General features: G+C 44.0%; 1 protein-coding gene across 10 annotated transcripts in view; it reads right to left on the bottom strand.

Moving 5' to 3' along the window:
- The window catches only part of PPP6R3 (protein phosphatase 6 regulatory subunit 3), a 125,634-nt gene that overhangs the window by 61,846 nt on the left and 38,902 nt on the right, over positions 1–24,886 (bottom strand). For 9 of the 10 annotated variants that reach the window (XM_082661334.1, XM_082661336.1, XM_082661333.1 and 6 more), the window contains 4 exons: positions 11,560–11,792; positions 6,949–7,135; positions 3,531–3,668; positions 596–661 (listed from right to left, as the gene is read on the bottom strand). In XM_082661334.1, coding sequence (XP_082517460.1) covers positions 596–661; positions 3,531–3,668; positions 6,949–7,135; positions 11,560–11,786 — 618 coding nt within the window. In that variant the 5' untranslated portion in view covers positions 11,787–11,792. The remainder of the gene's footprint in view (positions 1–595; positions 662–3,530; positions 3,669–6,948; positions 7,136–11,559; positions 11,793–24,886) is intronic. The other variant, XM_082661335.1, reaches the window with a different exon arrangement.

The following is a 24,886-nucleotide window of genomic DNA, read 5'->3' as shown; positions in this document are numbered from 1 at the left end:
GACCCCACCCCGCCCCCAAGCATCCCCTCAGCATGGAGCTCAACGTGCAAACTCCAAAGTAGCTTCAATTCTACTGCCAAGTCAATCTTTAGCACCCAGGACAAAGGCCAAACCTGTCAGCACAAAAGCCCGAGCCAGGAAGTAGAACCACCAAGAGCTCATCCCTCTTAAGGATTCAATGGTGACCAGGATCCTGCTGCGCTGTCTGGAAAGCTTTAGCCAGAATGGAAAAAACAAATGCACACAGACGTGGCCACATCATTTGGACTAATGATGGGTATAAAAGAAAAACAAAGTGTGGAGGAGGTTTGTAATAAAGGCAAGCAGATGCAGCACGAAGTCTCAGCTCTAAGAAGGAGAAGGAGCTAGACCCAAGGCTCACTGTTTCACATTCCGGGAAATTTTCTGAGTATCGGCAAAATGCAGTATTTTAAAAAGCCTTTGGTGTTTAGAAACCTGTCAACTTGAAGAATGCCAGGTGATCGCTGTTACCTACCCTCTACCTTCACATCTAGTACAATTATGCTCTGTGCCCAAATAAACATGGTTCATTTTTTTTTTTAAATCAAGTTTATAGTCACACAAGAGAACTTACATCTTCTTCTTGCGATGGATGAACTATTTCCACAAGCCTCTGGATAATTTTCTCCTCATTTAACCACTGTAAAACACATTGTAGAAGTAATCATAGCAATGAGTGGCTCTTGTTCAAGCCCCAATGAAGATAAACATACTTGGAAATATCCATCACATTTTAAGTAGAATGTTACAGGTTTTCTCTGGACTTTGAACACTACAGGAAATTAAAAGTTCCCCAAGGAAAATGCCAGTGAATATATTATTTTAACAGTAGCTACAGTACCAACTACTCCCCAAGTCACAATACCCACATCCAAAAATTCTATACATCAGTTTCTTAGTGATGTTAATTCTCAGACACTGGGTACTAAAACGGTCTGTACTTTGGACATGAAGGCGGGGGGAATGGAACTTATACATTTTCTGTAAGAGAGCATTCACTTTAAGAGAGCTTCAAAAAGGCTGAGAAAAGCAATATTTAGTAGCAAGCCTCTGGCTTAAAACACACGATGAACTTTTTACCTTCTAAAACCAAAACAACCGCAGGAAACGTGGGGGCTGGCGGGCACCACAGAAACAGAGTTTGTCTGCCCTGCCACATGCTAGCAAGCTATCACCATGATTAGGACACTCTCTTCTTCCACCATATATGAAATACTGCCATGAATGAAAATATGAAGGGGATGAGAATAAATGAAAAATCAGCCGGCGTAATATTAGTTCCACAAGGAACAGGAACACCGTAATAAACAAGGCACTCACTACCTGGAACGGGCGTGCACACACACAAAATCCCAAAGGTTAACAGAGATGGCGGCGGGGCTGGGCGTGGGGTGGGGTGAGGCTAGGAGTGGGTGGCAAGAAATCGGACACGCTTTGATAAAGGCATGTGGAGAAATTCTTAGGTTGTCTCTAGGCTCCTTAAGGAGAACATGCCAAAGGAAAATGCAAACAAAAGCTATTAGGAGACTACCACAAAGGCAGAGGCCCAACTTTACATTTTAAGATGTTTTAAAATGTGTACGTGAAGTACACTGTGTTTGAATCTGTTCAAACACAGATTCTGACTCAGCAGGGCAGGGGTGAGACCTGGGATTTCTAACATGCTCCCAGGGGATGTCTGGGACCAAACTTTGAGTAGCAACGACCTAAAACAGGATGCAAACACCTCTACATAGGAGGTGGGGCAGAGGGTCCTGACGGCCAAGAGAAAAAGTAGGAAACTTTGTGGTCAGTGAACGAATCACACGCCCACCCTCACTGAGTCCGCAGCTATTAACAAGCACCGACAGCCCAAGCCCACGGTGGGCCCCCCAATCAAAGCAAGACATTGAGGGGTTTCTAACTAGCCTTGCCCCGAGCTACGCCTTTATTCACGACCCACCGCCACACCCCTCCAGAAACGCACCTATTCCTCTGGAAGTGGGCCCTAAAATTCAACCCAGCAGTGACCAAAGGAATCCTAAGAAACCACACTGAATAATTTCCCCCAATAATAATCCAAACATAAAGGTGACCATCCCTCCTATCCTCAACTACCTTCCCTGGAATCCCCAACCTCTACTGAGAAGAGACTCACATCCACAAAAGCACACCTAAAAAGGGCCAGAGTCCCAATTTAGGGCCCTCTCCCACAGGCAACTCCCAGGCCATCCACGAGGCCCCCGCAGCTGACTTCCTCACATGACCACGGTTCTCAGTAGACCTCTGCCTGCTCCTACAGACCCAGCCCTGACCCGACCCCCAGACTCTCCCACTCACACAAACACACGCTCCGGCACGCCTGCCCACCTTGGTAGAACATGTCCTTCCCTGGGACACCACCCGACAGACCCTCCTTCTGGGCCTTCAGGTCTTTAGCTTTTTCAATAAAACTTGTTTCCAGAGTTCTAAGGTTTGAGGTTGAGTATTAAAGATGGATTGAGGGACTTCCCTGGTGGCACAGTGGTTAAGAATCCACCTGCCAATGCAGGGGACATGGGTTCGAGCTCTGGTCCGGGAAGATCCCACATGCCATGGAGCAACGAAGCCCGTGCGCCACAACTACTGAGCCTGCGCTCTAGAGCCCATGAGCCACAACTACTGAGCCCACGTGCCGCAACTAATGAAGCCCATGCACCTAGAGCCTGTGCTCCACAACAAGAGAAGTCACCGCAATGAGAAGCCCACACACCGCAACGAAGAGTAGCCCCCGCTCGTCACAACTAGAGAAAGCCCACGCGTAGCAACGAAGACCCAACACAGCCAAAAATTAATTAATTAAAAAAACAAAAAAGATGGATTGGACTGGGGAATGGTTCTGGAAGGAGGCGGTGAAAGGGACAAAAGAGAGGAAGAGACAGAAGACAAGAAGCAAAGACGAGAGGCTGTGAGAAACCTCACCTTCAAGTCACTCACACCCTCATCTGCCCACCCAAATCCCACCCAAGGCAGCTCCTCAGGATACACACATGTCCTGAAATAACCACCTCACCAAATTTTAAAATATGTGCCCTTTTGGAGGTAAACTCCTTTCTCCTTCTTATCCCATGCTCCTAGGTATCCACGAGAAGAAAGTTACTTCTGAAGCCAGATTCCCTAGAAATGCCAACACCTCTTCTTTTTGACTTTCAGAGATATCTCTGCAGTGTGACCATCTTCTCAAGAAAGAAGCCTCACAGAATTCTCAGATGACACTTTTAGCTCCCATTCTACCTTCCTACTCCCACTGAAGAACAGACCAGCAAAGGGAAAGAACCCCTCACAAGGAGACAGCCTATGTACCTAGGGATGTACACGTCAGGAATCCTAATCCTGAAAGATCTGAATCTCTTCCCATTTTGGAATCCACCCCCCACCCCCGTTTCCCAGACCACTTTCTACCAATCCCCTAGAATCCCGCCCAGACTGAGCAGCCCAGCAGCTCGAGCGCCACTCCCCAGCCCGTCCACAGCGGCCGTGATCCTACTCACATTCAACACATCCTGCCTGGGCTGTGGGGGCTCAATGCAAGTCAGGAGCCTGAGCAACAAGTCCATGATGGCCGATGTTCCTATGTGCTTCATAATAAGGTCCACAAAGTCACGTTTCTTCTTTAGGAAATCCACAATCTAGAGGAGAACAGCCACAACTGAAAGACACACCACTTGGGAACTATCAACTTTAGGATGCTTTCAGTCATGACCCATCTAGCTGCCCCCTCCAAAATCCACCACCACTTTAAGTTTAGGAATAGCAAATGCTGAATTAGTAGTAAGATATCAAATTGGAAAGCCTTCTAATTGTTACAACATTCAAAAACCTCTTGGGGAAAAAAATCTCTTAAATTATCACATGTTCCCTAATACAAACACACCATAATCTTTTATTTCTGTTCACTTTCATTATTAATTCTCAAAGAATGAGGACTAAAAATTTAACACCCTATAAAGAGCAAGCAAATACACCACTTAATAGTTTATGGACATAAAGCAAGTCGATTAGGCTTTACATGAAAACACAGAATAAACATTCAAAATCCTACCTGTACTCTAGCAAGTAAGAAAAATAAAAAATATAAAGATTTCTACATCAAAGTGGCTAATTCACGTGCCACAGAAAATCACATTTGCATTTTATGTCAGCAATTCACCTGATCAAATTAACACAAGGAGGGTGAGTGAGTGTGGAAGAGGCTGACAGTTACCCGGAGGAGTTATGAAAACAGTCATACAGTCATGACCGCCACCTGGGTCTCTCCTGCGCAGGTGGAAGAAGGCACCTGTTCTGGCCTGGACACCCTTGTGTACCTTCTGGTTCCTGTCCGTGTGCACAAATCACCTGTTCTAAAGTCCCAGAAGCAGCACCATCAGCGTGGCAGCTGCCCTGACAAAAGTCTCACCGGAGTCTCTCAGAAGCCTGTGAGGCAGGGTTGCTCAACTCAGTGTTATAGATGAGGAAACTGAGGCTCAGACCAGTGAAATATCTTGCTAGAAGCTAAAAAGTGGATGCCCTGAGATTTAAATGCCCCCAAAGCCACAAGTCTGCCATTATCCCACACAACGTCTAACAGCCAGGGATGAACTAAAAACTGCCTCACACCATCATCGGGTGTAAATGCAGGATTAACCATCACATGTTGCTTCTCTAGACAATGAGGTTGAACTCTGTAACATAAACCTTCAAGAAGTTATACATAATTAATCCACTCACAACTGAGTCACATGGTAGTTTTAAAAGCACAGTGGAGAAGAGAGGCAGAAAAAGTCAAATGTGGCCAAAATACTGCATTATTTAGTGGCAAAAGCACTGACTCTGGAGCCCAAAGGCACAAGTCCCAGCCAGTGCCGTGGTGGCACAGCAGGGACAGCAAGCTGGAGGACCGCACTGCTGGGGGGCCCGCCCATCCAACACTGACGATGCTTCACGCAGCTGGACCTTCTGCTCCACGAGTTAATGAATGTCTGTACTGGTTAGGTCAGACTGAGTCTGAATTTTTTTCATTACTTGCAGTTGCATATATTCTTACTAATACATGATGTGATGGGAAACCTTTATTTACACTCAAAATTCTCAAAAGGATAGAAAGGTGCAGTGTGACCTTTCCCTGAAGCTGAAAGAGCAAGGGCTCTCGAATCCTCTCGTGGCTGAGGGCTTAAATGAGAAGCCCGACGAGCAGCAGAGCGAATGGGCCCTCCTCTCGGCATTTAATTGGCACGTGCCATGTTCCTTACACAGGTAACATGTCTGGCCTCGAAGACCAATGCAAATATGTAGAACACCAGAGAGCTTTAAGTGTATTCTCACTCTATAATAAAGGTACACTGAAATCCAGGACCCACAAATTTGGGTTTCCCTAGAACAGAGTGAGGAGAAAAGCATGATGAAGGTGTGAGCCCTGTCTCAATTGTGACTACAACCATCTGGAACTGACTAGGTACCTTAGACTGATGGGATGGCTTGCACTTTCCTAAAACAGTCGGTAGTACTGTCACTTCTCATCAAAAGACAGAAGAAGGAACGACAATCTGTATTGCAGTGATCATGATTTGGGGATTACTATCTAAGGAAAAAGAACCTCAATTCCAATACACTTAGGAAGGTAATCCTGCTCAATTAAGAACATGAAAGAACAGCCTCGTCTAAAATAAGACATGTATCCACTTTGCCTTGGCAAAGGACAGACGTACTGGGCCTAAAATAGTTCCAGTCCCTCCATGTTTGCTGACAGCAAGGACGGGTCAAGGAGCCTGTTTTCCACCACGAAGGATGCCAGGCCCAACTGGTGTGACCCCTGCACCCCTGTCATCACACCCCTGCTGGCTGCACTCTGCAGGACTGCTAGGTTGCACTCGGGCATCTGAGGCTGTTGTTGCTCCCTGGGTGCCTGTTTCCATAAGTGGATCACAGCCTCCTCGTAATAAGCAGGTCCTTTTCCACACCAGTTCCCACTAGAGCAGTGATTCTCAAATTTCAGCGTGCACCACGGTCATCTGGGAGGCTTCTTAAATCCCAAATTGCTGGCCCCACCCCCAGAGGGTCTGATTCAGTACGTCTGGAATGGGCCTCAAGATCTTGCTTTTCTAACAAGTTCTCGGGTGGTCCTCATGCTGTTGGACCAGGGACCACACTTTCGAGAACCACTACACATAGGACAGATACTTGGAAAGTAAGTTTCCCAAGTACAGTACATCTGAATTAAGAACAAAATGAAGCGTGGGGGACGGGATGTGAGAACATAGATGGACAACACCACGAAGAAGATGACCACGATGATGAAGGAAGAGGAGGAAGAGGGGGGAGAGGTTCCTGGCGTTAACAGTGAGGAATGAGCTCCTGCTAAGCCCTACCGGACAGGAACAGCGGAGCTCCATGTGTACGCACATGACAGTCAGTACCCAGATGGCTCAAGTTTTTGAGTGGAGTCAAAATAGAAACAATCACCATTTGCATAAACTAACCATCAATTGCATTTATGGGAAAGCTTTTTAAGTTTCACCTGTGATCATCCTTAGGGGAAAGAAAAAATAAGTAAACTGTTACTTTACCATAGTCACTAAGATGCCACCCACACACCAAGCGCTCAGTGTGCACCCTCCCCACACTATCCTCACAAATGGACCCCAACATTCTCATGCTTCCAACCACTTGTCAAAAGAGGAAGCCAAAGTATACTGAAAAACTGAGATGTGAGGTACTCAGAAAAGAAGAGGTCAAATTAGAATGTATTCATTAATGAGTAAGTCAGTGTTAAGTCAGCAAGCATTTTAAGTCAGCAAGGTTTAAAATATATCCTTTTACAGAACCTGGATTTAAGGCACACTCAGAACACTGAAGCAACAAAATTACTGGGGGATCATCTCAGGGGGATGATCAGCCCTAATACTTACCTTTTTGGAAAACAATATTTACCTGTTCTGGTTTTCTGCTGATAAGAATACTTAGCACCTTGCTGAAGAAACTGGCAAGTAGTGGGTTCAAGGGGGAATCGTTTAGGAGGAAGCTATACAATTTCATTAGCAAGGATTCATCTTCTCCCAGTCTATCATTCATCTGGGAGACATCAGAAGTGAGCAACTCACAAGATATATTTGGATACCTAGAAGAACAGGATACTTATATCATCATCTGTATTAACAGTTTAATTACATAAAGTAAAATGCAAATCAGAAAGGTTTCCTAAAACTCTGTGAAAAATAAACAAAGTCATCTTCTGGGAATTAGAAAATAATTTCAATCCATTCCGTTCAATTTAATCTAGAGAGATTATAGAGTGAATTTTCTCCTGTGTCTAAAAAATGGTTTCTAAACCAAGCTTGAACCCAACAAAACTAGAGCACACCTGGGACTCAGAAGGCAAGGGCGGGGCCTCCTCAGAGGAGGAGGCGCGATGGGGCAGGTCAAAGCCTGGGGCCGCAGCCCTCAGCAGCCTGCTCTGGCATGCAAAGCAGCACAGCTCATAGGACAACCGCGGGGGACGCCCATTTCCAGGAAACTGCACTGCACACAGCACCCTTAACTATTCAAGATACACTTAGGTTCCTGGACAGGCTGCCTGTATTCTCAGATGGGTTGTAACTGGAGTTAGAAAGCCGGGCTTATCAAGAGTGCAGTCCATATGACATGTTATGAGAATAAATATTCTGATATACTCAGGAGAGAACAGGACACGGCCTGAGTTACCCAGGTGGTAAAACCGTATACAGAGCTCTCCACACCAGTCTTCCAGGATCTTCTGGGATCAGCCCACCATCAGATCTCACTGCTGTGGGACACAGTCCTCTTCCACGGGCCCCACGGCCCTAGAAATACCTGTGCCCCTAAAGCACGTTTGCCCCTGAGCGCAAGGGCACTCTCTGAAAAGTAGGCAGTAGATGCATTTTCTCCACTCACTTCTGTTACCACAAATGACTTCTCATCTGTTCTCAGAGCAACAGTGGAGACTCCAAGGCCCGTCCAGACTACACTCTCCCCCTCCCACCGTTCACCTCTCTGCTCTTTATCCCTCCCAGGTGAGTAGCAGGGAGTGGCAAGCTCAAATGCTGATCAGGACAGGGAGGTGACAAAACAGCTAGAAGCAGCTATATGGCTAAAGAGAGGGGTAAAGGGTGTGGTCGGAAGCCATGCAGCACCCCTGAGGCATCCAAGCAGCTGCCTGTTTGGAGACCACGGGCTTGAGAAGCAACTGGCAACAGACCAGAAGCTGCAGCACCTAGCAGCTCTGCCATGAGGGAGGAACACTGAACCGTATGAGAATATCCTCAAAGATCACATTATCAAATCGCTGTCTTCCGGAGGCTTTGGCTCAATCAAATTAAAGCCTTCCTCACTTTATAGAACACAAGGACTCAAAGACCCCATAATACAAAGTCACCAAAGTGCCGGAGGCAGGAGCAAGCAATGGCGACAGGTGTGGCTTCTGGAGTCACACCACCTAGGCTCAGAGCCTGTCTCCACCACTTACAAGCTGTATGACCTCAGGCACGTTACTTACCTTCTCTGGGCCTCAGTTTCCAAGGATGCAATATTAAGACAACAGTCCTTACCTCACGGGGGAGAATAATACATACAAAATACCGAGAAGGAGGCCTGGAATAAATAAATACTAGCTGTCTTAATTCCCCTTTTTCTTCTACTTCATAAAACTTCCCGAATGCTGCAACGGGGCTGGGGTTGCGGGGGTGGTGGCGGAGTCAGCCCAACTGCCCCAATTTGGAAGCTGCTGGCAAAGGGCCGGGAAAAGCTGGAGACGCCAGCTCCGGCCACAGCCCAGTGTGTAGGGAGTAGTCTCAGAATTCTGATGCAGGAGGTCCAGAAGAACGTGTGGGCAGCTTTTAAAATTTTCACCTGTTTCTCCACCGGCGACCTGGAGGTCTGACTGAGCTAAAGAAGCACGCATGTGGGGGCCCAGGCACAAACACAAAGCCTCAAAGTTCTGGTTCAGAACAGGCTGGGGCTACTCTCTCTCTCCCTCCCTACCTCCCTAAGATTAAACAAGCTTCTGAAACACCCCAAGACCTCCTCTACGCCACCCTTCAGCAAGGCCTCTCCAGCCCCACCCCACCCTCTGACCTCAGCTGCACAGAAGCGATAGGAAGAGAGTCCAGCCCAACCATACCCCTGACCTGCAGCCGGTCCCCTTCCTCCTCCCACTATGAAGCCACTCTACTGTCCTCTCGACCAAGGCCAGCACAGAGCATCACGAGACCCCCCGCTCCCTCCACACCAGCCCCATTTCCCCCTGCGCTGCATCACCCTCACCAGCACATACACACACCGTTATTTCTCGCATCTATGAAGAAAAACAAACACCACACCTCTCCTGGCTCCACATCTGCCTGTAGCTCCCACTTTCTCTCTCTGCTCCTTTTCCAGGGAACTACTTGAAAGAACTCTCTGCTTTGTCTCCAGTTTTTCCTCAGAAGCACTGCAGCCTGGCTTCCATGTCCAACAACCTGGAGAACCTGCACGGAAGGGGCCCATGTGCTCCACGCTGTAAATGCCAATGGTTACCTGGCCTGTCAGCACAGCCCCTGGATCCCCTGGGTCCCCTGTCCCATCTCCCCGTCCTGAAGCCTGGCCTCCCCTGACATTGAGGGAAGCACCCCTCCGGGTTCTCCTCTTGCCTCTAAAGTTCCTCTGTGGGAACCCTGACCCGACCAACAGCATCTCAGCTTTTGGGTTTACACTAGTACTTAAGGACCTATTTTTAAAGTTCTGTTCAAATTTCTGCTAAATTATTTAAAACTGAGGTATCTGTTATTAAGATTAAAAAGTTAGTGTAAAAATGACAAACCTTTAACACCTTGTGTATGATCACTGGATTAAAAGTGATGGGTTCAATCCACATGTGTAACTGACACGCAGTTACAAACTTCACAAACCACAGCAATCACCCCATCATCCGTAAACTAAAAAGCACTAGTCTAAATTTCCTTAGATGACTACAGTCAACCTTAACCCAGAGAAGCTTTCAGATTCCCTCTGAAAAATCACTCTGTGCTAATCCAGCTGTCCGAGTTATCCGGCTCTGTGTATGTTACCACAGCTGGTGGCTCTGTCCAGGCCAGAAGTGCAGCAGAGAACTGCTCTGCTCAGCTCAAGCCATGCTCCCTCGAAATGGTGCCAACCAGAAGGCTGCATGCCCAGGGAAACACACCTGCTCTCTCAACCTCAAAGGTAGCACAAAAAACGCTGGCATGGCAATACAACAGATGCCATGACTACTTTTTGGTAAAATAAGCAATTTCCACAAGGCTTGCTTACTCTTCTCCAGTTAAAGAAGTATTAGCTTCATTCAGCATGTGAGAAAACAGATCCAAGAAGGGTAAGCCTCTTGTTCAAGTTCTCAGAGCTCCTAGGAGAGGGCTACACGCATCCTGGGTGGGCCTGATACCAAGCCCACACCACGCTGCCTCCAGCCAGGATAAGCCCCACGACAAGCAGCATCCACATATGGTGGTTCACTGTGAAGGGAATTCCAAGTAGCAAAGTATCTATCTTTGGGGCGAAAGGAGTACACTGGTATTCCTGTCAAATTTCTGTCCTTTTCTTTTCTGAGGTACTGCTCTCTGAGTGGAGACGTGCTGCATGCTAGCTGTCAACCTTAATGGCTGGCAGAGAACATGACTTCCTTGAAGATCCAAGCCATGAGAACTTGGAAGCATTACTAAGTACTATTCCTCTGACAGCAAAACTCTCCCCACAAAGAAATGAAAGGATATCTGATAAGGGGGACAGACTGGGGGAAAAAGGGCAAAGGAGAATCTACTGTAGGCCATAATTCTTCCTATTCCATTAAGTTTATTTAATGCTTCATCAATGACTTTTTGTTTTGTTCCTGAATTGGTTCCATTTTCAGGCAGAGAGGGGGGGACAAATATTTCAATAGAGTTGGAGATGGAAAAGTAACTAACTGAAATCCCAACACTTTAAATACACATGGAATACTCGCAGAGTTTCCAGGGGTCCGAATACGAAGTGTTATAAGCTGACGACACCAGTGGTGAAGTAGATAAATCCACTGCAGCTATCCAAGGTGTTAGCTGCTTAAATTTAGCTACAGTAATGTTGACCAAGACCCATACCCTTATTTTCAGTTAACAAAAGGTCAGAATTTATTTAATCAGCAGCGCTGTTCATTAAACAAGCTCTGGCCCAGATGTGCTGTGTAATCTTGAGTAGTCACATCATCTCTGTCTTCCTATTTGCAAAAAAGAGAAAATACTTACTTGGATTGTCTTAGTATTTTAGGAAACTTTATCACTGTTTATAATGCACCTTGCCCTTAGACAAAACCTTCTGGCCAAAATTTAGAACGTTCACTTTAAAAATCTTGTGATTTCACTGGATTTAGTTCTAGAACGGATTGTTTGCTCCACTGAGCCTGTTGCTCTTGACATGTTAACATTCTGTAACTGGTCTACGACAGCCCTGCAGAGCTGCTAGACAACAAGGACGATAATATACCCTACCCCCGCTTCACTTCAGCCCCACCCTAAAGAGAAGACTGAATTTTCTTACTTGTATCTGATCTTTTCATCCATGTCTTGAGGTGGTTCTTCAATAATGAATGAGACTAAATCTTCGAGACATTCTGCTTTTAACAGGAACTCTATAAGTTTGCGGTTCTGAGCTTTACATTCTTGTAAAACATCTTCCTCATCCATCAACTCCTTCAGTGTTACATCTTCTCTTTCTAGAAGTGTGTCTATGTGGGATGATGAGTGAAGATCAAATTTCCAAAACATGCTGCTCTAAACAAAATGCAGAGAGTATTTCAAATACAATTTCAACTTCACATATTAATTTTTCAAGTTTCCATCTAGTTTTACAGTCTAAAATGTCAACTTGGGTCACATAAGAAAAACAAGTTCCATATTGAATCTATAAAATACTTTCTAAATAAGTAAAACTGGCAAGATTTTTTTCTTCTCAGAAAATATTTTTATTGATAACAAAAAATTTTGACTTGAAAATGCTGAAAGAATGATAAAACCTGGGATGATTTTAACCTGCAAAATTAACCCACCCATACTTTAAGAATTTAGTGCTGGGAAAGGAAGAAAATAAACCCATTCTTCAGGGTGAAACATACATTCTTACACAGAACTAGTATCTTCAGTAACAAATGACAAGTATCGACACCTAAGTACATGGTACTCTTCAGAATATTACAACATTAAATAAATAACCACTACGAACCAGAACTTTTAGCCACTGACAGCACTTTCACAGCTGAAAATGTGAAAGCCATAAAATGGCAAAACCTATGCCATTCTTAACAAAGAAACAGAAAACTGTAGCAAGATCACCTTAAAGAACAATCATTCACCTTGTCTTCAAAGTTGATCACGGAAAATTCGATCCTAGGATGTCTACAGACAAAAGAGTTCACTGTCCTTATTTTAAATACTTCAGCAAAGTCACACTGAAAAGCCATTAGTGACATTCAAATACCTTCCCACGTCCCACTGGTATCAGGTCAGTATGTGCTTATTTTGGTCTATAAGCCGAATTTCTGCTTATCTAATGGTCTCTCCACTTGAAGTCAGAAAACTGGACACAGTTAACAATTTAGCCTTAAGTCTTCAAAAAAAAAAAAAAGGTCTCATTTAAAGTAGCATGTCTTTTCATTTTTTTGTAATCCCACACATAAAGGCAAAGTATAATGAAAAGTACTAATAAACCACAAAAGCAAATCTCATATCAAGCCCTTACTACTGGCTAGTTATAAACAAGATATACACTCATATTCATCAACTGAAAACTATAAACATCTACAAACCAAAGTCATACTTCTAAAATATGGATCAAGATATAATCACATTATCTACCTCAATTAAAAACTGACCTCCAAAATTTTAACCTTATAAAGGTAACTCATCATATACTGATTTACAGAGAAAACTGATAATTGGTGGTGATGAAATAACAAGTGTTGGCAAACTTCGGCCCACAGACCAAATCCAGCCCACAAACTGCAAGCTAAGAATGGCTTTGATAATTTTAAAGGGTTGTTTAAGAGAAGCATATGTGACAGTGACCATGGGTGGCCTGCATATTTACTATCTGGTACTTTACAGAAAAAGTTTAGCATCCCTTGCTCAAGAGGAAATAGAGTGCTGACTAACACATTCCTTTCTGCCATCTCTGAACCCACACGGGCATGTCCCCCACAGTCCTCACAGCCCGCCCGGAGGGGCGGAGCCATGTGGTGTCAGGCGGGACTGTCTACCAGATCCATTCTCTCCCTTCCTTAGGCACTCACCTAGACCATGTCCCCAACTTCTCGGGCAGGTAGATATGGCCACATTACAAAGTTTTCTCCAATGTACTGTGAGCCATAAAAACCTCCATGTGCTCCCCCCGGCATCTGGCTGGATGTTGATGACAAAAAAGGCCCTAAGGGACTGCAGAGCCCAAAAGGAAGGTGCCTGCACCCCCAAATCACCACGAGGAAGATCGCTGCCTGCCGATCTGAGAGCCTGTCCTAGGCCGGGTTACGATGAGCCATCATACACACCTGCTCTGTATTCCAGCAGGATGGCCGACCTGACCAACCAGCTCCTCCAAACTCCTGAGCGCATGACATCGTGTGTTATTATACTTATTTTATTATACACAAGAAAAGGAATTCTTGAGCAACTATCTGTTTTAAAATGCCTAACTCCTTTTGCTTTCCACTATCCTAAATTAGAATAGCATTTTTCAAATCAGAACACCTTAAAATATACATTTCCACAGTGCATTTTCTTTAAATTGGGTAGGTATACTACCGACTTAAAAATAAAATATAACCACAGTATACTCTTAAACATTATGTATTCTATCTTTTAACCAAACAGCAAATTGACTGGAAATGAACAGCACTGGTAAATTAGTTACCCCTGGCTTGGCCCTACTTCTATTTGTGCCCTTTGAAGTAAAATCAAGCTAGGTATGAACTAACTGTTACGAAGTTCAACTGCCCAGGGCCCTGAGGTCAATGGAGTCCTTTAAAAAATGTAACTAAGATACTCTGAAGAAACTGAAAAAAGTCAGAACTTCAACAGCTCACTTTTAGTAAACATAAATACACTTTAAAATTCTTAACCTAGGTATACTTCAACAGGATTTAGCGATAAGAGGGAATACAATTTCTTACAGTAAACCAATTCACAGGCTTTTAAATCAATACTGACAAAGAGAGAAATGGTAAAAGCAAACTACCCACCATCTTTCTGCAAAATCCTAGAATTGTTTTGTAAGTTGAATGAGGTACCTTGAAAATAGGGTTTTCTCCACAAGGGCTGAAGAGTATGTGGGCAGGAGTTGCCGCAGAGGACAACCTCTGCTATGCTCCGCCTTCCTCATAACTGAAGACACAAGTGAAAATTATCACTGTATATGCATGAAATAGGACCAAAGGATCCATAAATCTACTCGTCATAGATCAACTGCTTTAATTAAGGGTCCTATGAAATTAAAATATCATCCTTCTTGGAAGCAAAACCTGGGCCACAGTACCTTTATTTCAAAAGCAGTTAAGCAGTGACACTTTGTTTCTGAAATAAAAGGTGCTACCTTGTCTCTATGACACGGGACCTGGTATGGTGATGTGGTTCAGTCACGTGCAAGAGGTTTGAGAAGGACGTCAGTCCCTCTGCAGAATCTGCCAAGGCTCTGCTGGAAGAGTATATTGAACAGGGCCCAACTGTGGTTTATGTAAACCACCTACAACCACTTGCTTTCCATCAAATAAACATCATTTTCTCCTCAAACCTTGTTAGGACTCTTAAGCATCTCAACATACTGGATTCCAATGCTGGCTCCACAACTGCCTGGCACTGAGGGCTCAGGAAAACCACTTCACCTCTCTAAGCCCCAATATCCTCAAACAAGTAAACTGGCTGTGAGTAGATGAGAAGGCCCGGTCTGGTGGCTGAGACATACCGGCACTCAGCACCTGGAAGCTTCTGTGTAATCAACATACCACCCCCTTGAAGTCAAGTGAGCTTTAAACCAATGCTACCGAACTTCCATGGGGTCTTATTAAAACACAGTCTCAGATTCTGATTCAGGAAAGCAGGGATCAGGCCTGAGATTCTGCACCTCTAGCAAGTCCTCAGATGCTGCTGCTGTCCTGGGTTTAAACCATTGCTGATCATTTGCAATAAACTGCTATAAGTATATTCAAAATAATCATGTAACCATGAGAAACAGAGGAAAAGCCTACTATACCAACACGTGACTGTTATTTATTTCAGAAACTCCCTGTGGACAAGCTGGTATTAGTGGGTTTTCCTTCAACATAACAGAAGCAAAACGTAACACTTTCCAACAGAGGCCAGAAAAAATGACACCATGGACACACTAAAAGGTAAACTATTAAAGAGCTTTGGAGAGAGAAACTGCTGATGGTCCTGCCTACAAATGAGAAGGAAACTGTGGAAATGACAAAGAAGAACTTTAATGAGTTTAAAATACAAAATCCCCTATTCATTATGTACTAACTGCCTAATTTTGGCAATTTTCTATCCAAGTGGGGTAAACTGCACTCTGTAAAGCCCAAGTCTGTGAACTGCTATCAATGGTGGAAACCCTGTACCCAGGAATGGCCGGCCCAGGGCACAAGGTTCAAAGGTTCAAAAAGAGATACAAAGATTATGAAGAATCTCAAGACAGCAATGTTGAGCCTGAAAGCTAACGCTTCTGGGTGTGGGCCCCGTGGGACTACAGGCCGCACACCCGCGAAGCCAGCCTCTGGTATGCCATTCCGTAACTGGCTCACTTCAATCCCCAAGATCCCATACCCTAAATACTTCCTCGCATGCTCCAGTCTTGCAACAAACACGCACAACATACATCCAGTTTAGATAGCTGCAGTCACCTAAACTAAGAAGTACAACCTACACAAACATGAGAAGTAGCTGCGTTCACCTAAGATAACACAGGGGAAAGACTTTAAGACAACAAAATGTGTTACAGATTTTTAATACTATTTCTTTTAGATGTGCTATGAAGGGAATAGTTATAATACAAATTTTTTCTGGGTCTTATACAAAGGCACGTAAGCACATGCTCCCCAAGTTCAAATCCCTACACACCTCAGTCTGCCTGCAGCACTCTCTAGAGGCCCCGGCCCTCAGCACGAGAAACACAACACCTCCACTGTCACCCGAGCTGGTGCTAACAGAAACATCACTCAAGACACAATGTGAGCCACATGTAAGCTTAAATTTTCTAGCAGCCACACCAAAAAGTAAAAAAGAAACTGGTAAAATTAATTTTAAATGTATTTATTTAACCTCATATAGCTAAACATTATTATTTCAACATGTAATTCTTTTGGTACTAAGTCTTCAAAATATGGGTGTTTTGAAACTTCACAGCATATCGCAATCTGGACCAGCCACATTTCCGGTGCTTAAGAGTCACATGTGGCCATTCAGGACAAGACAGCTCAAATTGTATGATTGCTACAATTATGATTCAAAGTTTCTCTCCTGGTACTAAAATACCTTCCCCATCTCCTTCCACAGCCAAAGTCAATAGTTACCCACCTTTTCCACACAAGGGCCAATGTGGGATGGGTGGGGAGAGGCTACGGGCCACGGTCTTCTTTCTTTTAAAATATAAACATACCTGGGAAATCATGTTTATTCTCATATATATATATATATATATATATACACACACACATATACATATATACATATAAAAGAAACAACTTGGACATTCTTAACTCAAACAAGTAGGTCACAAGAAAACGAGAACTGTTTTTTAGCCTCTAATTTCTAGGAATATTTGTAGGGATAAAAGGTAAAATTTCAAATTCTTTACCTTGTGATAATGGAGAATGCTAGCTTGAATCAGGAGGGCTACAAGTGGCTCATTACTGGTAGAGATACACCTGGCCAAATTTTGAAATAGTTACGTGTCTGTGGGAATTTATTTCATTTTCTAAGTTAATTCAAAAATATTATGATGAAAAATAAAATGCCCAGGTCACTCAAACATGTTGGGAAACAATGATGTTTGATTAATATAAAAAAATAGACTCCCCACTGGTCCCGGAGAAAACTGAGTCTTCACTGCCTCCATTCAGTTTTTTAGTATATGTGCTGCCGAAGCGAGGACCACTGCCTTCATTCAGGTTCAAAACAACGTGCTTATTACTCCGCGAGGGGCAGGCACATTTACCCCAAACCTTTGGCCGAGTTTACCAGCAGCCTGGGAACAGGGTGTAGTGAACAAACTGAGCTGCTGAAAGGCTGTTCTTACTGGCTCTCCTGCTTCTGCCAGTGTCCAGACACCTGGAGTTGCAGGACCCCTGGGCTTGGATTCAGGCGTGCGGAGAACTGAGTTGGGCCACATATAACAAGACCCAGATGGGGGGACGGCTAGGCTGAAGAAGGGTTGGTGGTTGCCACTCTGTACACTGAGAGCAGCACGCCACCAGGAAGGGACAGAGAGGAAAGTATCTATAAATAGCAGAGTGCAGAGTCACTCTGAAGGGAGGTCAGCTCTGTGTTATAAGTTAATGATAAACTCCCCCAACAGCAACGCTCAAGGCCTAGGCAAAAGCTATAATTTTCACACGAAGAGGCAGAAACATGCAACATCGGGAAGGAGTAACAGTTGGGCTTTGATGGCAGTTCTCTTTAAGTACTAAGGAAAAAGATCACAAAGGACTGGGAAGTCTACCCAGTAGCTGCCTCTCCACTGTTAACAAAGGTATCCAACTCATACAGTTGTCCCCTCACCCCCACCCGAACACTAGACTAATCAAAGCAAGTATCAGAGTGCCAGTTAGAGATAACGAATTTCTTTAGAGGAAAGGGCAATACAAACTCAGGGCCAGTTTCGTTGTATTAGCTCTGAAACTGCTTCTTCCAAAGAACGTATCAAAAGCAATCAAGTTTCTACCATCCAGATGTTGTAGATGCTTTGCCCAGTTTTAATTTGTAACTTTCTTTGATATTTCAGCTTTTCAGAGTAGTAAATAAAGGAGTAAAATCCATTTAATATGCACTATATTAATCAACAGGTACTTTTATTTTTTTTTTTGCAGTACGCAGGCCTCTCACTGTTGTGGCCTCTCCCGTTGCGGAGCACAAGGCTCCGGAAGCGCAGGCTCAGCGGCCATGGCTCACGGGCCCAGCCGCTCCACGGCACGTGGGATCTTCCCGGACCGGGGCACGAACCCGTGTCCCCTGCATCGGCAGGCGGACTCTCAACCACTGCGCCACCAGGGAAGCCGTAACAGGTACTTTTAAAGCACTAATTTGCACTGTATTGGGGAATGCAGGAGTAATATGATAACGGTGCCTACTTCCTTGAAGAATACAATAAAACTGAGAACAGAGAAAATACAGAAAACAAATGGCATAAACTCCAAGCTTGTTCTGTAGAAAGGGAGCTCAAGGGAGGGGAGCCTGGACAGAAAAGACTTTGCTATAAATGAGGCCTAAGCTGGGCCTCAAAAGACAGGTAGGGCTCAGTAGGTGATCCTACAAGCATGGAGGATAGACCCTGGAGCTTCAAGAAATTCACAGCAGGGAGAAAGTCCTGATGACAAGAAGAAAGAGACTTTCAGAAGGCACTAGGAAAGGTTAGGCAACGCAAAGCCAGATCTCAAAGAGCCATGCACGAATGCACAGCAGAGCCGGGCAGGCTTGCTGCAGAAGCGAGGGAGGGAGCCAGTCCGTTCTAACTGAGATAAATGCACATTAAAATAGCTATAGCAAAGATTAACACAGTATACAGAAACAAATGACTCAAGAAAAGTAGAGGAAAATGACACAGAGGAGACGAAATTTAAGCTGTGGCAAGTACATTTTCAACAGACGCTGTACTCCCACAAAGGCGGAGAGGGGAAGAGGTCTAACCTGTTCCCAGAACGGCCATGTGTTTGAATATGACTAAAATGTGGGATAGGGAAGGGAGTGCTGAAGACAAGACCACTGAGGTGGGACACTGAGGTCAGGTGAGACAAGGCAAACGAGCAACAAGATGAGATCTAGAGTTTAAATGCTGTCAATGTGAAAGATGGACTGGACAGGGGTGAGCCTAGATAAAGAGCGGTGACCCAGAGACCGTTTTAAGAACTCACAGAGGATGGCGAGGCCCTACAACAGCCTCTACTTTGAAAACCAAGTTATTCCCTAAGAAATTTCACATTAAATTATTATCCCCCCTCCAGTTTCACCCATAATTCCTCAAAGCCTAATTCTCATGTTTTCTTCATTCCTAGCTGCACTTAGGTATCAGATGATACAAATTTATAGATTGCCCTTGGAATTCTGAGCTACCTGGGAAACACACGATCCTCAGAAAACAAATGCCTACCCACACCCTGGGGCTAACTCCAAATACACCTCTAAGATGCTGTGGACAGGCAAGAGGTGTGATCTTAATCGCCCACTTCACTTTTATATTTAAACAGCCAACTGCCAATCAAGAGAAGTCCAGCCTCACTTTTGTCATGGAGTCCACACTAAAGTACAGTGATGTGTCCTACAAGTTCTCATTATGAAAATGCAAGTGGACATGAATTTCTGTGCATAATTTCCACAACTTCAATATGAGTATATGCAAAGCATGACTTATTTATACTAAGAACAAGTTGTTTTTTAAAGTGAGACTAAGGGGTTGGAAAGAAAAAAGACAAGTAATGAGGATGACACAATGGCAATCAGGTTTTTGCCAGGAGCCTTGTTAGAGATCAAAGCAATAAAGGCAAGGAAAACCTAGCTGGATCTAGGTGTCTATTCTGTGTGTGTGTGTGCGTGTGTGCCTGCACAAACAAGAAAATTCTAAGTAGAGGGTTTTCCATCTCAAGCATCCAGAATTCTCTGAATCTCTGAAACCAGGCAGAGCTGTCAACAAATCTGAAATATCAGAAAGAAGTGACATGTAACTGGAGAGCCAGAGGAAACGTGATGCGATTAGAACACCTGTCATCTGAAATAACCCAAAAGAGTTCCTAATCTAAAACTGTAGGGATGGGAATTCCCTGGTGGTCCAGTGGTTAGGACGCATCACTTTTGCTGCTCGCGCCCAGGTTCAATCCCTGGTCAGGGAACTAAGATCCTGCAAGCTGTGCGGCGTGGCCAAAAAGTAAATACAATAAATAAAACTGTAGGGAGGAAGACTGGTCCTAAGCAAGTCAGGAACAGTATGAAAACAGCAGAGCTAGAAAGAGAACTCTATACTAACACAGTGCAGGGGAAAGCCTTGGAAAATCCAACTCGCCCATGTTTTTACTAAGTGAAATCAGTTATATGCAGTTTGTGAGTCATCCAACTTGAATCAAGTGACAGTGGCTACTTTTTTATTCATATGTCCATTACAGAGAAGATGCCCAAAGAGAACAGCCTTTCCAAATCAGAAATTCTAGAGCATATTGAGATGCCATTGAAAAAAGGCCAAAAAAGAAACAAGCTTCAGTTTAAGAACGAGCTAACTACCCTGGTTAATTTGGAGTTACAAGCAACTCTATAACAGAGACAGACATGGCAAATTGGTCACAAATTTTAAAGGTCCCCACCCCCATTTTTTTTAACCTTCGATCTTCCTTGCCCAGCAAACTTTAATCAGAATGTGTATAATCAGGACTTCCCTGGTGGTGCAGTGGTTAAGAATCCGCCTACCAATGCAGGGGACATGGGTTCAAGCCCTGGTCCAGGAAGATCCCACATGACACGGAGCAACTAAGTCCGTGCGCCACAACTACTGAGCCTGCGCTCTAGAACCTGCGAGCCACAGCTACCGAGCCTGCACACCTAGAGCCTGTGCTCCACAACGAGAAGCCACCACAATGAGAAGGCCGCGCACCGCAACGAAAAGTAACCCCTGCTCGCTGCAACCAGAGAAAGCCCATGTGCAGTAACGAAGACCCACGGCAGCCATACATACATAAGACATAAATAATGTGTATAATCATAAAGCATTTAGGGCTATCTCAACAGTCCCTAGACTAGCAGTAATAACTTGTTAACCTCTAGGAAGTGCTTTCCGTCATGAATATTTTACCAGCAAAGCAGACTCCTGGACTGCTGAGACTCTGCTCAGGAATACAAGCTCAGTGTAGAACATGAGACGTGAACACTGCTTACAGTCTTTATAGCCCCTTAATCTCTTCTAGCTATTCCACAATAACAGTAAATGGTCTGATACGGCAACTTTCTATTAAAGGAGGAAAAATGACTAATAGCAGCTCACAATTATTAAGTGCCTACCATATGCCAGACTCTGGACTTGATGCTTTTAGATACATTATCTGTACCTCACAACAACTCTTCAAGGCTTCGCTCTCATTTGCAGATGGAAAAACTAAGATTCTAAGAGGTGAGATGATCTACCAAAGACCACAGCTAGTGAATAAGCTGGCCAGAGCTGGGACTCAAGCCCAGGCCCATTGCGCTCCCAAGTCTGTGCTCTTCCCATCACGGCACATGGCCAAAGGACCAGCATGGAACACCCGGTGAGCGACCGGTCCCAGCAGCAGTCATCGAGAGCACAAGCCAGCCCCAGGCCAGCCTGCAGAAGGGAAACAGCAGCAGGCTAACCTGCCATCTAATGGCTCTTGGGATACACTCATGGACGGGAATCCCATGTCTTCATGGGCAGGGAAAAGAATCACTTGACAGACAAGCTGGCTGGGAGCTCAGCCCAAAGAGCGTAGGTGGTGACACTGGAGGAGCTCAGCTCTTGTGGCCAGTGGTGCTATCAGAGCTGACTGACCAGAATGCCACAGGTTTGTCCAAATGCCCAGAAAACACGAGTGAATCAGCATTTAAAAGCTGTCTGACATGATGAAACCAAGAGAAATTTACTTAACATGGTGAAATGTAAAGTCCTTTTAAAATAAAAACTGAAAAGCATGACATGGGGTGGGGGGTAGAGGTTGCTAGGCCTAAGAAAACTGTTAAAAGAAAGAAACAAGTCCAAAGATTTTAGTTACTTATAAGTTTGACATAAAGTTGTATTATGCTGTGACTAATAAGCAAGTAACCCTCAGAATGTGTCATAGATCAACTGCATCTAGGACCACGGGAGATACTAACTCTATTGAAGCCTTCCCTGGGCAGATCAGCTCATGCCAAGCAATATCATATCCTGTTCTGGGGCAGATGAAGAGACTGCCAACCACATGGCACCCAAAGAGGACCAGGGTGACAGAAGGACTTGCCACTTGGAGGAAAAAATAACTAGCTTTGAATATCTCGAAGCTCTTTTATACTATCACGGACAGTGCCCAAGGGAGAAAATGAGAGCCAGTGAGTGAAAAGGACAGATTATCTGTCCTATCTGTGAGCAGAAGATGCAGGAACTTGCTAAAGGTTAGGAACACCAACACCTTCAAGACCCCAAGGCTGGAGGTCCTCTGGAAGCCTGGATGATTCTCTATGAGGGCAACGACAGACAACTTCCCGTTCTGGACAGAAAGACTATATTAAATGATCACCACACTGTTTTATGAATTTCTTCTCAAAGTCTATGTGATATAAAAGGCATGGCTACATTTGGGCTGACATGGAGTCTCAACAAGAAAATAGCAAAGGATTCTGCAACCTTCCAGATGCTTAGTGGGTTGAAACCTACACAATTCTCTGCCCTTCTGGAAGCTCTAGGAAAACAACAATAAAGGACAAAGAAAAGGAAACAACAGCCAAGGAGAATGCCAACAAATTTATGAAAGACAGAAAATGGAGAAACAATTCCGAAAGTCCAACATCCAAGTAACAAAAGTTTTAGAACATATTATAATTCACCACTGATCTCCCTTGTCAAAAAAATGTTTTTTCTCAGAGCATAAAGAAGTGACTCTCCCCCTAAGACCTACATGTGGCACCACGTTGAGTGGTAAAAGATCCTTTAAGACACAGTGTGAAAGCCCGTGGTATCGGAGATTAAAAAAAAAAAAAGTGTATCTAAACTCTTCTAGTGAGGAAAAACTTATAAAAGGACTGGAAATCAGAATGACATCAGCTTCCTCAATAGCAATTCTAGAAAAGAACATTTTTAGACCTGGAAGGTCTGAAAGATTTATTCACAGTTTCTTGAGGAAGCTACTGGATGGAGAATGGGCTTCACTAAAGCATGGCAGTAAGCCATGAGAGGAAGACACGGAATCCATGAGACCAGGGATCCAACACACAGAGAAGCAAAGATGACTCCCAGAAGGGGGGACACCTGCAGCTACAGACGAAGTCAAGAGGAACCAGTTTGGAGTAAACCATGAGGCAGAGGGCTCTGGAAAGGATATGTCCAAGGAAGTGTATTGCCAGATGTATGTTACCGTGTTGAGAAGGATTCTGCAAATTAAGTCAGAGATTTAGGGATTAATTAACCAAAATATACATACTTTTATTACTGATATTAACCAAAGTTGTGCTTTAACTATGTTGGGAGATGTGAGAGGGAAAGAGCTATGCATATAAGAGCTAAACCTTAACCTTCATAATTAGAAGTAAGACAGATTAGAAACTGCTACCTACAGGTATATAATTTAGAAATGCATAAGGAAGTAATAAAGATGAGTAAACAGCTAAGAGATGGAGGTAGCAGCTCCTAGTGAGTAAGTAACTCACTTACTCACTAGGGGCTGGGATGAGGAGGGGATAGGATGGGAAAGATGAAATAGATGATTGTTATTTTTTGTTATAAATCTTGTGATACCATTTGACTTTTTAAACTATGCACCTATGTAAGCTATGTACCTATGTATGATAAAATAAAAAATTATGAAAAGAAAGAAAATATAAAGCAGCACAATCCCTGGCATTTAGGACAGGCTCTATAAATATAAGCACAATCTAAAATCAGGGTATTATAAAAGACTATCTAACAGAAAGACTCTGAGGTGACTACATGCACTTAAGATTCCTACGTACAAAAAACAAAGAAATAGAAAAATCCAACCAACAGCAAAAACCACAATGGTACCTTTTCAGTTTAGGTCCTTTCCCACCCCATTTTTTCTGCCATGAGTGTGTGAAGCAACTCCAGAGACCTAGGATACCTGGGGGTACCATACTGAGATTGCCCAATCTGGTCTGCCACCTTTTTTATAAATACAGGCCCTGAGTGAAGAATGGTTTTTACCTTTTTAACTCTTTGGGGGTGGGGGTGGGGGAGTATCAAAAGGACGATATTTCGTGACTTGTATAAATTCTACGAAATTCAAATTTCAGTGGCCATAAAGTTTTAACAGAACACAGTCACACCATCCTTTACATTCTGTCTCTGGCTGCTTTTACACTACCAGGGCAGAGTTGAGCAGGTGTCACAAGAGACCACATACGGTGCTATCACTTTGCACTGCAGCTGGGTGCTCTCCAAATCGCAGTGACACGGGTATAACTCAACAGTGCTCAGAGTGCCATATGCTGTACTGCAACATTTTATTATTATAAGTGCACACCCAACATGTCAAAACAAGAAAAGAAAATCTGGACTTCAAATGTTGTGTTTTTAAGGTACAAATGGGATGTGAACTATTTTGTTATGAAATTAGATGGCAAAGCACTGTTTATTATGCAATCATACCATCCCTGTGCTAAAATACATTATATGCTGACATTACCAGACTAAGCGGTCATCACAGTATTCCCAACTCACAAGAAAGGAACAGTCAGAAAAGTCAGAAAATGTTAAATGGAGTATCTTATTACAGGAGAACTTCTTCACAAAAATAAAAAAATGAAAACAAAGCTTCAATCAAAGCTGGTTTCTAAGGTCGCCTGTTAATAAGTTAAAGAAGCCGGGCTTCCCTGGTGGCGCAGTGCTTGAGAGTCCGCGTGCCGATGCAGAGGATACGGGTTCGTGCCCGGGTCCGGGAAGGTCCCACATGCCGCGGAGC

The sequence above is a fragment of the Grampus griseus genome (assembly GCF_964374135.1).
Source record: "Grampus griseus genome assembly, chromosome: 8".
Classification (NCBI taxonomy): domain Eukaryota; kingdom Metazoa; phylum Chordata; class Mammalia; order Artiodactyla; family Delphinidae; genus Grampus; species Grampus griseus.
The sequence above is the reverse complement of the archived record's forward strand: the minus strand, read 5'-3'. Positions and strand labels throughout refer to the sequence as shown.